Below are 15,159 nucleotides of genomic sequence, written 5' to 3'. Positions count from 1 at the left end.
AGAAACATCAGCCAGGAAGCATAGGAACTGAGAATTGGTCTGTGGTCACCACCTGCAGAACCACTCCTTTATTGGGGGGTGTCTTGCTAATTGCCTATAATTTCCACCGGTTGTCTGTTCCATTTGCACAGCAGCAGTGAAATTGATTGTCAGTGTTGTTTCCCGAGTGGACAGTGTGATTTCACAGAAGTGTGATTGACTTGGAGTTACGTTGTGTTGTTTAAGTGTTGCCTTTATTTTTTTTCAGCAGTGTATATTTGGGCAGAAAACAAGTTGATTGGCAACTAATTTGATTTTGACATAATCGGTTGGTCAATTAGTTGGTCAGCTAATTTGTAAAGTTCACATACACTATGTATATATGCAACTGTGGTCCTCGGCAGCCTTTTTAGTGAAGATGGGGCCCAGCACACACGATCTTCTGCTTTCTGCAGCTATTGTGAGTCCATGGTTGTCAGGCTCGGTGCTAAAAACCAGATTCACAATAGTCGTAGAGAGAAGATGCAGAAAGTGGAAGGTTGTGTGCTGGCCCCCTCTTCACTAAATAGGCTGCAGGGGGCACGTAGGATGAACAACCAGGGAATGTGTTGCCCCTCCTATCTGTCCACAGTTAGGAAACAGGGAGGAGGGGTATAGCTTAGCATCTAGCCGACCCCACAAACTCTCACTTAAAGGGGTACACCATCAAAGGATAGAGTATAAGATGTCTGGTCGCGGGGTTCCCACTGCACCCCCTCTCATAGACCTGAATGGAGGTGGCTACCCCGATTCTTGATTTCTTGCTACGCACCAGTTCCCGAGCTATAGGGGTGTTACTATTTGGTTGACTAACTTTTCACTGATTAGTGAGGTGGGCTGAACTTTAGTGCGAAGTGGGATGTGAATGCTCAGCTAAGGGAATGTGATAAGGAGATTCATATTCACCCCCTGAAAATGATTCACTCAACCTTTTAATCATGCCCCCTTAGTTTAGCATTCTCACCCAGTTTGCAATAATGTTCTTTCCCATTGTGCTATTTAGTGAAAAGTACAGAGAGTCTATAAATAGTATAAATCCTATATCTCAGGAACTGGGGTAGTAATGCGAAAGGGGCAATGTTAGAATAATGTCACCCAAAGGCTACAAGGTGAAATAAATAAATAAAAAAAATTGTTAAAACTTTATTTTATATGTGCACAATACAAACAATGGCCCTCATTTACTAAGAGTGGAGTGGAGTTTATTTTCCCACACTGTTTCCTTACGTTTTAGTAGGAATCGCATTATTTTATCTGTATCTGCATTCCCTCAGATTTCTGACGCGGATTTTCACTCTTTGGGGAAGGTTTATCAAAAGCTGTGTAGCTGGAGAGTGATGCAGTTGCCCATAGCAACCAATAATCAAATTTTTTATTTTTTTTAAATAAAAGCTGCAGTCTGGTTGCTATAGGCAACTGCACAACTCTTCCTCTACACAGATTTTGATAAAACTCCCCCTTTATCCCAGGGTTTTGGACGCAAATTCCCCAGGTGCTGCTCTGTACCCCTGAAGTTCATGTATCAAAGTACAGTGGTCCCTCAACATACGATGGTAATTTGTTCCAAACGACCCATCGTTTGTCGAACCCATCGTATGTTGAGGGATCCGTGCAATGTAAAGTATAGGAAGCTGTACTCACCTGTCCCCGCCGCTCCGGACCGCGTCCTCACCCCTCCCGATGCTGTCCCAGGGGCTCCCGATGCTGTCCCGCTGCTCCGGTGTCTTCTTCGGGATCCTCCGGCTTCTTCCACATCTTCTGCATGGTCCAGGCCTCGCTTTCTGGTGACGTTATTACGCTGCTGCGCCGGCACGGCGTGCGTAGTGACGTAATAACGACGCCGGAAAGCGAGGCCCGGACCCTGGAGAAGATGCAGAAGACACCGTAGGATCGCGAAGTGGACCCGGAGCAGCGGGAATAGGTAGGCGAACCTGCCCGGGATGCTTACACTGCTATCCGACAGCAGCTTAAGCATTTTGCGCTGTCGGATAGCAGTTAATGCGATGGCCCCGACATATAAAAGCATCGTATGTCGATGCTGACATCGACATGCGATGACCTCTGAGAGGCCATCGTATGTCGATTTTATCATATGTCGGGGCCATCGCATGTCGGGGGGGTTACTGTATCAATTATTTTTAAGTCCGAAAATAATAGGATGTGGTTTGGGAGCGGAATTCACATGAATTATGCACCAAAATTTGGTGAAATGATTTGTGTGAACCTTACATATTTTTATTAATGAGAATAGGGGACAAACCTTTCTACCATACTTTTACCACAGTATGCCGTCCCATAAAAATTCTATATGCTTGTAAATGTACAAAACGTAGTCGTGGCATATCATCCAGCTGGTTTGCGAACTTATACTGTACCTCAAACTGAAGTCTAGTTTTAGAGGTAAATGTGGTCTAAATTGCAGGTTTTTGTTGATCAGACGTTTTATACAGCCTGTACATGCCATAGAGCAGTGGTCTTCAACCTGCGGACCTCCAGATGTTGCAAAACTACAACTCCCAGCATGCACGGACAGCCAACGGCTGTCCGTGCATGCTGGGAGTTGTAGTTTTGCAACATCTGGAGGTCCGCAGGTTTAAGACCACTGCCATAGAGGCTTGAATCTTCCTCCATCTATCCAGCATAAGGTTTTTTATTGGTGCTGGCTCTAGCACTGTGGCATGTTGTATGTGACTCCAGGGAAATTAAATAGTCTGCTCTTCTCACATCCACAGACAGAAATGTTTTTTCTGGTTATAGCGGTGCATAATCGGAGATGCTATCAGCGGCACGCAGAATGTGACCTCATTAGTTCAGCGCTTCATTTGCTGTTTCTGCTTTAGTGTGAGTTGGTTAAGGTTTCACCCCCTGCCCCCACCAGCACCCGTTCTCCAAAGTGATGCTATAGATTCCTTTTGTTTTGAACGTCCTTGCATTCTTTGCTTTTTGTTGTAGCGAGCGCCAGCATTTGCATTGCTATCACCGTTGGCACAGACTTGTATATGTTGGATGATGCCAGCCTCTCTTGCTAATCCCTGGCTGGCGATCTGATTCCAGGTTGCAAATATAAAATCTTGGAAACAATTTGTGGTAAATAATAGAATGTATAGATTTCAGTTTCCAAGAGCAATTTTCATTACAGTGGACCCTCAAGTTCCAATATTATTGGTTCCAGGATGACCACTGTATGTTGGTGAAGCTGCCCATGCGCAGTGAAACACGTTGCATTCTTTGGAATAATTACTGCTTTTATCTTCCCATCCCTGACCGCTTGGATCAGCGCCATTTTTGATTTCTGCTTACAAGTTTTGAAGTGCCGCTTTTGATGCCTATTGTGTGTTGAGAACAGAACTCTATGGAAACCTGGTAATTGATTCTAAAGCCCCAAAAATGTCATCCAAAAATAGGAAAAAGTGAGGATTAAGGAAAATATGTAGATGACAAATACAGATAAAGTCCTTTCATATAAAAGTAAGAAAGAGCTGCTGGGAGATGTAGAGGACAGAAGCTTCTTCAGGTTATTATACAGTACATACAGTGTCCTCAAAAAGTAAAATGGAGCCGCCCCCACCTGATATCCAAAGGAGCAGCTAACCCTGGCAAAGGTAAACAGCAGAGCACATGTAGTACCTCCCTGTACTATAGGAGGCGCTACCAGACAGCCGGTCAGTGCATGCACTTTAATAATACAGGGGTTTTAATAGTAAAATGCCCATTCTGATTGGTCCATTCTTCCAGCCATTGACACAATTCGCAGATCTGGACTGTCCGTAGCATTGTGTGTAGAGTCTGGTTTCACATTAGTGGTGCAAATAAGACTGTTGTATGTTGCAAATAATGTAACCTGAGGTCATTGTAAGTTAAGGGACCACTGTATTATGACAGTCTTTATTCCGCTTGTTTTGTATATATTACAGAATCTATAAGAAAAATAGTTCCTTACTTTCCCCATTTTATAATGAGAGGTCTTTCAGTGTTTCAGTGGCACTCCATATGAAGTCTCTGCCTGCTATCTGTGAATGAAAATATTTCTTCCAAAGAACCCATGGTAATCATGTCCAGGTGGATGTGTACAGTTGGTTACAAGAAATCACTCTCATAGGCTTAACTACCCATTCAGAGGTAAAGGGGTACTCCGCCCCTAGACATCTTATCCCCTATCCAAAGCATAGGGGATAAGATGTCTGATCACGGGGGTCCCGCCATTGGGAACCCCTGCGATCTCTCCTGCAGCACCCTGGGTCATCTGCTGCACGGAGCAAAGTTTGTTCCGTGCAGCAGATGACACAGGGTGCTGCAGGAGAGATTGCCGGGGTTCCCAGCAGTGGACCCCCCCGCGATCAGACCTCTTATCCCCTATCCAAAGCATAGGGGATAAGATGTCTAGGGGCGGAGTACCCTGTTAAAAATAGACCATTAATATTAGATCGGCAGGAGTCAAATTCCTGGCATCCCCATCGGTCAGCCGTATGAAGGGGGCCATGGTGCTATTGTGAGTGCCGCAGCCTCTTCATTGGTTAGTACTTGCAAACTCAGTACAAGTCAATTTGTAGGGGCACTACAATATACTGCGGAAATATTTAGGAAAACGGGATAGTTGCACCTTGGATCACCACTACAAATAGTATGAATACTTGAGACATGAAAAACTGTTCTATCTCGTGCTCAAACAATTATATTTATTCATTGACAGCAAGTGGAGGCTTTAAAACTGTTGAAGTAGAGTGTAGTAGAAGAGAGGCTCTGCTCACATCCATTTTGTGGCTTGTGTTTATAACGGCTATGATGCTGTGCAGGGTCCATTGTACAACCGATACTAACGGTACCCGATGGGGCCTATTGACTTACACTAGGAATCCATCTGGGATCAGCTTGGGATCATACAGTCTAAGTGACTTACATTTTTTCCCTTCCTTTTGTGGTCAGGTTGAATGAAATCAAAAGCTTGTTGGTAGATGAAGTAGACTTTCTGCTTCATGTGACTCAACTGGATCTTCGCGATAACAAGATAACCATTCTTGATGTGACTCCTCTAAGCAACCTAGAAGTTCTGCACTGTGAGAGGAACCATTTGACCTCCCTTAAAATAAGTGGTTACTACCTGAAGGCTCTTTACACGTCATCTAATGGTAAGTGTTAGTATCCTCTAGTGATGGGAACTTTTGGGGAGATTAATCAAAACCTTTCCAGAGGAAAAGTTGCTGAGTTGCCCATAGCAACCAATCAGATTGCTTGTTTCATTTTTGAAAAGGCCTCTGAAAAATGAAAGAAGCGATCTGATTGGTTGCTATGAGCAACTCAGGTTTTGATAAATCTCCCCCTTTGGCTCTTTTTAGTGAGCAGTGTCATTTAGCTAGGCAAAAGGAGGTCTTCATATTGTAGCAGATCTGGCTTTTATTTTTAAGCCAGACATTGAGCCCTTTATCTCTCTCCATGTAAATTTCTGCTGCACAACGTCAGGGGGTTTAGGGCGAAGGATTGTATACGGTGCATATATTCTGTCTAGTGCAATAACCTTTTTGCAGACCCTTATGGAGAAGGGGGGTCTGCACTTCTAGGGGAGATTATGGAGAATACTGAAGTCGGGAGGAGTTCAGAGCAAGCATTGCTGGGAACAGGTGATGGGTCTTTTTCTGTGAGGAATTGGAGGATGGCTGAGCAAGAGGGTGTAGCTCTCAGGCAGAAGCTGACCTCCCATCATTCACATAGAGAAGCCAGTTTATAATGTTAGTAACAATCCACTAGTTTGCACTCTGTTTTAAGAAAAACTAAGCATTAGGTATCTGAGATTAGCGAGTTTAGTGAGTATCAAAACAATTCAGCCTTTGTCAGTATTTCTGCTAATGCAACATTTGTTATCTAAGCAGTCCTAGTACAGTGAGAATATGGCATCAATTTAAGAGACAAGAATACCCCTTTAACCCCTTATCGACAATTGACTTGTACGTCATGATTCGACCGGTGCTCTCATCATACACGGCAGGTCCCGGCGCTGATGTCCGCCATGAACCCCTCAGATGTGGTGATCAATACAGATGACAGCATCTGCATCAATGCGGGCGTTTGGATGATCGGATCGCCCTCAGCCCTGCCACGGGTATCCAATCATCCAATATGGCGGCCTGAGGTTTCCAGGGGGGTCTCCTGCTCTGGTCTGAGATTGAGCAGACCAGAGCAGAAGATCACTGATAACACTGATCACTGCTATGCATATACATAGCAGTGTTCAGTATATGCAATCCAATGATTGCATGTGATAAAGCCCCTCCCTGCAATAAAACTTTAAATGGCCCCTTTTTCCTATTTTATCCCAAGAAAGCATTAAAAAAATTAACATATTTGGTATCGCGTGCATAAATCTCTGAACTATCAAAATGTTAATTATCCTGTATGTCACTGGTGTAAACGTAAAAAAAAAAAGTCCAAAATTGCTTTTGTCATTGTATTAACAAAATTTTTTATAAAAAGCGATAAAAAAATTAAATATAAGCCCAAAAAATTTATAGAAAGTGATAAAAAAAAATAATTTAAATATACGGTAAGCCAAAGTGGTACCGATGAAAACTACAGATCACGGCACAAAACATTAGCCTTCATATCACCCTATATATAGAAAAATGAGAGTTATAGGTGGTCAAAGTAGGGCAATTTTAACCCCTTAAGGATTTTTACGTTTTTGTTTTTTCCTCCTCTCGTTCAAAAAATAACTCGTTTAAATTTTCATCCACAGACTAGTATGAGGGTCTTGTTTTTTGCACAACCAGTTATCCATTGTAATGCCATCACTCACTTTACCATAAAACGTATGGCACGCCCAAAAAAATACTATGTGTTGGAAAATTAAACCGCAATTTAGCAAATTTTGGAAGGTTTCGTTTTCATGCTGTATAATTTACGGTAAAAATGACATGTGTTCTTTATTCTTTGTGGGTCAATACGATTAAAATTATATCCATGATAATATACCTTTCTATTACTGTAATGCTTAAAAAAATCGCAAACTTTTTAGCCAAATTAGTACATTTAAAATCCCCCTATTTTGAAGACCTATAACTTTTTTTTTTTTTTTTTCCTGTATAAGCTGCGGTATGAGGGCTCATTTTTTGTGCCGTGATCTGTTATTCTTATTGATACCATATTTGCATATATAAAACTTTTAATACATTTTTTTAATAACTTTTTTGGAATAAAATGTTTAAAAAAAAGCAGCAATTTGGGACTTTTTTTTTTTTGCTTTTTTTAACGTTCACGCCGTTCACCGTACAGTATCATTAATTTTAATAGTTTGGATATTTACGTATGCGGCGATACCAATTACGTTTGTAAAAAGAAGAATGTTTACACTTTGGGGGGAAAATGGAGAAAATGGGACAATTTACATTTTTATTGTGGGAGAGGATTTTTCACATTTTTTTTTTAACTTTATTTTTGCACTTTAATAGTCCCCATTAGAGATGAGCGAACTTACAGTAATTCGATTCGTCACAAATTTCTCGGCTCGGCAGTTGCTGACATCCTGTATAAATGAGTTCAGCTTTCAGGTGCTCCCGTGGGCTGGAAAAGGTGGATACAATCCTAGGAGAGAGTCTCCAGCCCACCGGAGCACCTGAAAGCTGAATGGGAGGAATACGCGCCCCCTCCCATAGACATGAATTGGGGGGGGGGGGGGGGGGAGCGGCGTGATGTCACAAGGGGGCGTTGGTGTGACATCACTATCACTGCCTCCGGCTCCGAGCATTTCAGAATGCTGGAGAATGCTGGAGACCTGGAGTACCCTAGAATGGGCTTGGTCCTTAAGGGGGTTAATTCATGTTCTCACTATTATCATTTTTTTTTCCCTAGCACTTGTTCACCTAGATGTTTATCCAGACCCATGTAACCTAGCATTAATGGACATTTCTAGGTAAGATATTTTTATGATTGTTTTAGTAAAATGAAACTTTTATTTGTGACCTGTAATAATTTACAATGTATGGATAAATAGTATAATTATGAAACGTTTAAAGGAAATCTGTCAGCTCTGTATCGTGGAGTGAGCTGCCGATGTTGACGGATCACTGATTAGACAGTGGATCTAATACCATTTGCCTTAGCTGAATGTCAGATACTCAAGGGAAGGAGGAAACATACACCGCCTCCTGGGCTCCTGAGCTTGGAAGAAAAGTGTTGTGGTTGTGTTTTTGTTTTGTTTGCTTTTATATATTTGCAAAAGGCAATCAGGACAAATACTCAAATGACACCTTTGCCTTGGTATCAGCGAGCTGCCAATGTCAGCGGATCATACCATGATAAAGAGCGGACAGGCTCCTTGTCTTAACATTCCTGCCCATTCCTAATGGCCGCATAGCTCTTCTGGCTATGGAAACTGCTTGTGCGGTGACTTAGGGTGCATTCACACCACGTTTTTGCAATGCAGTTCCCATATACGTTTTCTATGTGAAAACCGTATGGAACCGTATTGAAAACCGTATGCATTAACTCTCCATTGAAAACCGTATGCCAAAAGATGCATTAGGTTGTGTCCGTTTTGCATCCTGTACGGTTTTGTCATTTTTTTTTTCCCGTACCCAAAACCATAGTTTAGGGTGGGTTCACACCACGATTTTCTATACAGTTTTTGGATACGTTTAAAAAAAAAAAAAAAAAAAACGTATGCAACTGTACAGAAAACCGTGCCCATAGAGTTTCCATTCAAAACCGTATGCACCATATTGCATACGGTTGTCCCTGTTTTTCACACCACACGGTTTTTTACTTTTTTTTTTTTTTTCTGGACAGAAAAGGGCCTACCATGGTTTTTGGTCCAGGTGAAAAACCGTATTGACCCGTATATGTTTTTTTTTTAACATGGGAGTCAATGGGAACCGTACAGAACTGTATGTGTGTACGGTTCCATCCAGTTTTTACCATATGGTTTTTGACTTTGCACAGTTTTTTTTCTTGGAACAAGTGAAACTTTTTTTTCTTACTAAACGGATGCAACTGGACATCATTTTGCAAACCATATACGGTTTTTAACTGTATACGGTTGAAATTTGTACACACGTTTTGATACAGTTTAGTCAGGTTCTGAGGAATCCGTTTTTCATCAAAAGCCTGGTACGGGAACTGTATTGCAAAAACGTGGTGTGAATGCACCCTTACACAGTTAGCAATGTAACACACTTAAAGAAAAAGTGGATTTACATGCCATTTATCAGTGAAGGTTGAGAATATCGGTTAAATTTTTTGGACATTTGGGGTATTGCCCCCCAACAGCAGCAAAAGTCAAATTAAGTGCATTATGTAAGATTAGCGCTGGGCTGCATTGCTGGAAAAGCAAGTTTATTTGATTTCTGTTTCAGAGTATTTATTCCAGGAATTTGATTACTGTAAGTTAATCTTTAGCTTGGAACAAGAACGAAATGTGTATAAAGGCTAAGAGCCACTTAGCAAACTGTTATCCTTGGGTAAGAGAGTTTGTGTGGTTTTACAACACTTCTATAATCATTGACATATTAATAACAGTGATTTGTTCTCTCTTCTTAAATTAGTGTCACACAACATGTTTTCCCCAAGGCCCTAAATTAATTGTGGGATTATCTACATGAAGCAAAATATAGAATATTAATGGTTTCCGAAATGTAGCATTGCATGGTGGCTAGCCACATAAGACCTCTTGTTATTAGCTTTCTGACATCCATGTGCTGTAACGTAACCAAGGGTTGGACTTGCTGTTTAAGTCTTTGTTCATTGCCAGTACTCTGAGAAAACATCATTGCATTGCTATCAGATAAAGCCTGGTTTACCTAATATTTTAGATTTTAAGGTCCTACATTTTTTCTAATGTATGGAGCTAAAAAAAATTCTGAATAAATTAATTTCTGTTCACATAAGTAGGTATATTTGCTTTTTTTTTTACTGATCCCCCGTGTCAATGTTCTCTTTAGGAATTGTCTGGATTGCCTGCCTGATTGGATTTGTGAGAGCAAAAACCTTGAGGTCTTGGATGTCAGTCATAATCACCTGACAGAACTTCCTGCACGGTGAGTGTTCTTAGTGTCTTGCGGGTTTACATAATAAGCCCTTGTTCTTACTCCTTTACAAACTTTATGTAGCAGGAGAGGGAAAGAAATGCAGAGATGGCGCAATATAGTTCGGTTACCTTATTATAAAAAAAATTGGAATATTGCTCATCTTTGGGTGTTGTGCAGGCAGGCACAACACTGGCAATCGCATGTAGCAAGTAGCTGGAAGCGGTGTTTAGTATCGGGAGGCAGCTGGCCGTCTGTCCCGCTATGCAAGCGGTGTCAATACAGGAGAAAACAGCTGGTTCTGTGAGACCCTAGCGAGGCTCTTGCAGAACTCCGGCAGAAAATTCCGATTTCGACTAAGAGGCGCACACCCAAGTATTGTGTTAGGAAGCAGGCTTTATTAATTCATGAAACATGCAGTGGGAATGGGACAACGCGTTTCAAAGGTTTTCCTTCTTCTGAAGGAAAACCTTTGAAACGCGTTGTCCCGTTCCCACTGCATGTTTTATGAATTAAAAGAACCAGCTGTTTTCTCCATACAATTTAACTTGTGTAACTTTATGGTTACACTTTAAGGCTATGTTCACACAATGAAATTTCCGCAATTCTGCAAAGCTGAGCAGGTCCCCATAAAGAAGTGTTTCCCAACCAGGGTGCCTCCAGATGTTGCAAAACTACAACTCCCAGCATGCCTGAACAGCCTTTGGCTGTCCAGGCATTCTGGGAGTTGTAGTTTTGCAACTCCTGGAGGCACCTTGGTTGTTAAACACTGCCATAAAGAGTGCTTATCTGGTAGATTGGTGCTCATTTAAAGGGGTACTCTGCCCCTAGACAAACTTATCCCCTATCCTTAGAATAGGAGATAAGCTGTCTGATTGCAGGTGTCCGAACGCCAGAACGATTTCAGGGCCAGTACCGGGTTCGTGCAGTTGTGTCCTCACGCCACAGCTCCTCCATTCAGGTCTATGGGAGGGGGCGTGATGGCTGTGATCGCTCGTCACTCCCCCTCCCATAGACATGAATAGAGGGGGCATGGCATGATGTCACGACCACGGCTGCCTGAACCCGGCATTCTGACCATAAATGTTCAGAACACCTGGGGTGGGGAGTACGCCTTTTTATGGCTGGATTGTTCTTGTGACCCTTTGCATAAATCATTGAGGAGTCTCACATTGCTTATTACACAGGGGGATGTGCGAGGGTTACAACAATGAAATCAGCCTTTAGTAATTAATCTACTGATTGCTGGCGATATTGGCATGTTTGTCGCACTGTGTAATAGGACCCCAGCACAAACACATAAGGGGCCCTTGGCTGTTGTGTTCTAACCAGCAGTGATCCTCTTAATCTTCATTGGATCAGTATTGGGCAGATAGGTGCTATAAACCTACTCTAATACTGGGTGAATCCAAATACATATCCATAATTTGCAGGATTTCTGGAAGGCTATATATAGAATAGGCTTACTACATGCAAGATTAGATGGATCTGATGTGAGGTTCCTGATGTTGCTGTATGAAGAGATGTGTTCTGCTGCTATGTATTCCTGCAGCTGTATCTACTGGATCTCTACAAGTAGACATCATGTGTGAAATGAAGCAAATGGCTGTTGCCCTTGGACTTCTCCTCTTTACCATGCAGCTGCCTTACCTGTGCTCCAGTGAAGTTGATATTTTTTTAAAGATTGGTAGCAATGAGAAATTTTATCTACTTGGTCTGTATCCCTCCTATCTATCTTTCTTTTTTTTGATGTCTTGGCATACAGGTTATTCTGTGCCAGAGGTCTGCGGAAGCTTCTTGCTGGATATAATAGACTTAATCGTCTTCCTGAGTGTATTGAGCGCACCCAACTGGAGGTGCTGGATGTGCAGCATAACCAGCTTCTGGAGCTCCCAGCTAACTTGCTGATGAAATCTGACAGGTAACAATGTCTAGACATGTACATACACTAGAAGTATATCAATATTATCTACAGCAATGCATTTGAAATGGCATTAATAGTCGGCAGACTAGCTGACAGGTAGCCCAGTCTCATTTCAGAAGGAAAAAATTCTATGGTGATCTTTTAATCTTATCAGCACTACAGACTTTTTTTTTTTTTTTTTTCTTGTGAACTTAATGACTCGAAAATCATGTGATCTGTGCAGCTTTACTTGTCCTTGTCAGGCACAGCTAAGGGTATGCCTGCGGTCTATGGTTATATCAATCACATCAATGCCTCCATTCATTCCCAGTATAATTGTTATCTTTACTGTACATTTGTTTTTAGGTAGACAGGGTCGGCTTTTTCCACTGTACAATGTGATACATCTGACTCAGTGTCACAATCACCACAATAAATAAAAGGGCAACACTTTTTTTCTTGTATATGCACAACGAATACAGATCACAGGCAACCTAAATCAATAAAGATGTGAGGATAAATACAGAACCCAAATCAGTCCCCTTAAAGGGGAACCTGTCACCTGGTTTTGGCATGTTAAAACACCAGCACATCTTTCTGCCGCTAGGTTTTAGTGTCTCAAAGCTGCTTACATGACGCTCGCTTGGTCTAGCAATGTAATACAATTTGATTTTACTAATCTGGAGCAGAATCTTGCATTTCCAACTTCTGGTGCAGGCACATTGCACCAATAAACCATGGAGAGTTCAACTTTTAATGTCTTACAGACCAAAGCAACTACAAAATGTATCTCAGTCTAAACTCAGTAGATATTTACATTCCTTTATTCCAGCAGGGTCCATTTCTCTTGATTCCTGGATGTCACCATAGACAATACCCTGATGCCAGTCTTGATGTTAGGATGTTGTCTGTAGCAGTGCCCAGCAGGGCTGGTGCAAGGACTTTTGACACCCTAGGCGAAAGCTAATTTTGCTGCCCCTTGACTCCACATTGGCTCCGCCATTTGCACGCCCCACCTTACTACTGGGGTGACACACTGTAACAAACCTCCTTGTCTTGTAATCTCCTTACTACTGGGGTGACACACTGTAACAATCCTTCTCCTTATGTCATCTCCTTACTACTATGGGTGGCACACTGTAACAACTTCTTCCTCATGTAATCTTCTTCTAGACCAGTGTTTCCCAACCAGGGTACCTCCAGCTGTTGCAAAACTATATCTCCCAGCATGCCAAGACAGCCAAAGGCTGTCCGGGCATGCTGGGAGTTGTAGTTTTGCAACAGTTGGAGGAACCCTGGTTGGGAAAAACTGTTCTAGAGTGACGCATTGTAACAACAGTGGTGCTGTCTGGGTGGGTGCTTCGGATGCTGGCTGGCTACTAACTTGCAGCGAGCAGAGCTTTGCCCTCATCAAGAGGGCGCTCTAGGCAGCTGCCTATTTTCCCTATAGGCAGAACTGGCCCTGGTGCACAGGAAAAATGCTGTGCAAGGAGAGAAGTCTACTTTTACCATCAAACAATGAAACGTTATTGGATGCACAATAAATAGTGCAATAATACAGAGGATACATAAAATAACTGATCCATAGACCAAACATCAGAAGTGTACTTTTAAATGGGCACAGTACACTTAGGAGATCTGCTTGCTCCTCTGGGAAAGTAGTCATATAGGGAATACAAAGTGGAATAACTTTTGTAACTATATTGCTCTATATGTTTTTTGTACTTGAATCATACATTGTTAGGGCCTCTAGTTATCAGATCTGTTACCTCAGAGATGAGACTCCCTACACTTTCTATCTGGCTCTGTGTCTGTACTGGACTTGGTTTGGTGTTTTTAATTCTGGGGAATATAGGCTAAACAAGCTAGCATCCAGTAATCTGGTAAGAAAACTACCAGTGAGTGTGCTAACAGTATACAGTCATGGCCGTAAATGTTGGCACCCCAGAAATTTTTCTAGAAAATTAAGTATTTATCACAAAAGGATTGCAGTAGCACATGTTTTGCTATACACATGTTTATTCCCTTTGTGTGTTTTGGAACTAAACAAAAAAGGAGGAAAAAAGCAAATTGGACATAATGTCACACCAAACTCCAAAAATGGGCTGGACAAAATTTTTGGGCCCACGTTTAATATTGTGGAAAAATAAGATTGTTTCAAGCATGTGATGCTTCTTTAAAGTCACCTAGGGCAAGTAAAAGGTGTGGGCAATATAAAAATCACACCTGAAAGCAGATAAGGAGAGAAGTTCACTTAGTCTTAGCATGGACAACAGACTTGAGAACCAAAATTGTGGAAAAATATCAACAATCTCAAGATTACAAGTCAATCCTCAGAGATCTAGATTTGCCTTTGTCCACAGTGCGCAACATTACCAAGAAGTTTGCAACCCATGGCACTGTAGCTAATCTCCCTGGGCGTGGATGGAAGAGAAAAATTGATGAAAGGTGTCAATGCAGGATAGTCTGGATGGTGGATAAGCAGCCGCAAACAAGTTCCAAAGATAGTTCGCACCGACACTGATGCTCCCTGAGCCTGCAGGACAGCTTGAATATCAGTCAACATTCAAATGAAATGCAACGCTATGGCAGGAGACCCAGGAGGACCCCACTGCTGACACAGAGACATAAAAAAGCAAGACTACATTTTGCCAAAATGAACTTGAGTAAGCCAAAATCCTTCTGGGAAAACGTCTTGTGGACAGATGAGACCAAGATAGAGCTTTTTGGTAAAGCACATCATTCTACTGTTTACCGAAAACTGAATGAGGCCTACAAAGAAAAGAACACAGTACCTACAGTGAAATATGGTGGAGGTTCAATGATGTTTTGGGGTTGTTTTGCTGCCTCTGGCACTGGGTGCCTTGAATGTGTACAATGCATCGTGAAATCTGAGGATTACCAACGGATTTTGGGTTGCACTGTACAGCCCAGTGTCAGAAAGCTGGGTTTGTGCCCGAGATCTTTGTTCTTCCAGCAGGACAATTACCCCAAACATACGTCTAAAAACACCCAGAAATGCATGGCAACAAAGCGCTGGAGAGTTCTGAAGTGGCCAGCAATGAGTCCAGATCCAAACACTTATGGAAAGATCTTAAAATTGCTGCTGGGAAAAGGCGCCTTCCAATAAGAGAGACCTGGAGCAGTTTGAAAAGGAAGAGTGGTAAAACATTCCGGTGTAAGAAGCTTATTGATGGTTATAGGAAGTGACTGATTTCAGTTATTTCC

At 42.0% G+C, this 15,159-nt stretch overlaps 1 protein-coding gene across 1 annotated transcript in view; it reads left to right on the top strand.

Moving 5' to 3' along the window:
• Positions 1-15,159, top strand: part of PHLPP1 (PH domain and leucine rich repeat protein phosphatase 1) — a 119,680-nt gene that overhangs the window by 71,557 nt on the left and 32,964 nt on the right. Inside the window, exons 7-10 of the mRNA XM_056520998.1 lie at positions 4,942-5,144; positions 7,858-7,918; positions 9,945-10,040; positions 11,794-11,949. Of these exons, the coding sequence (XP_056376973.1) occupies positions 4,942-5,144; positions 7,858-7,918; positions 9,945-10,040; positions 11,794-11,949 (516 nt within the window). The remainder of the gene's footprint in view (positions 1-4,941; positions 5,145-7,857; positions 7,919-9,944; positions 10,041-11,793; positions 11,950-15,159) is intronic.

This window comes from Hyla sarda, chromosome 5, assembly GCF_029499605.1.
Source record: "Hyla sarda isolate aHylSar1 chromosome 5, aHylSar1.hap1, whole genome shotgun sequence".
Lineage (NCBI taxonomy): Eukaryota > Metazoa > Chordata > Amphibia > Anura > Hylidae > Hyla > Hyla sarda.
The sequence above is the reverse complement of the archived record's forward strand: the minus strand, read 5'-3'. Positions and strand labels throughout refer to the sequence as shown.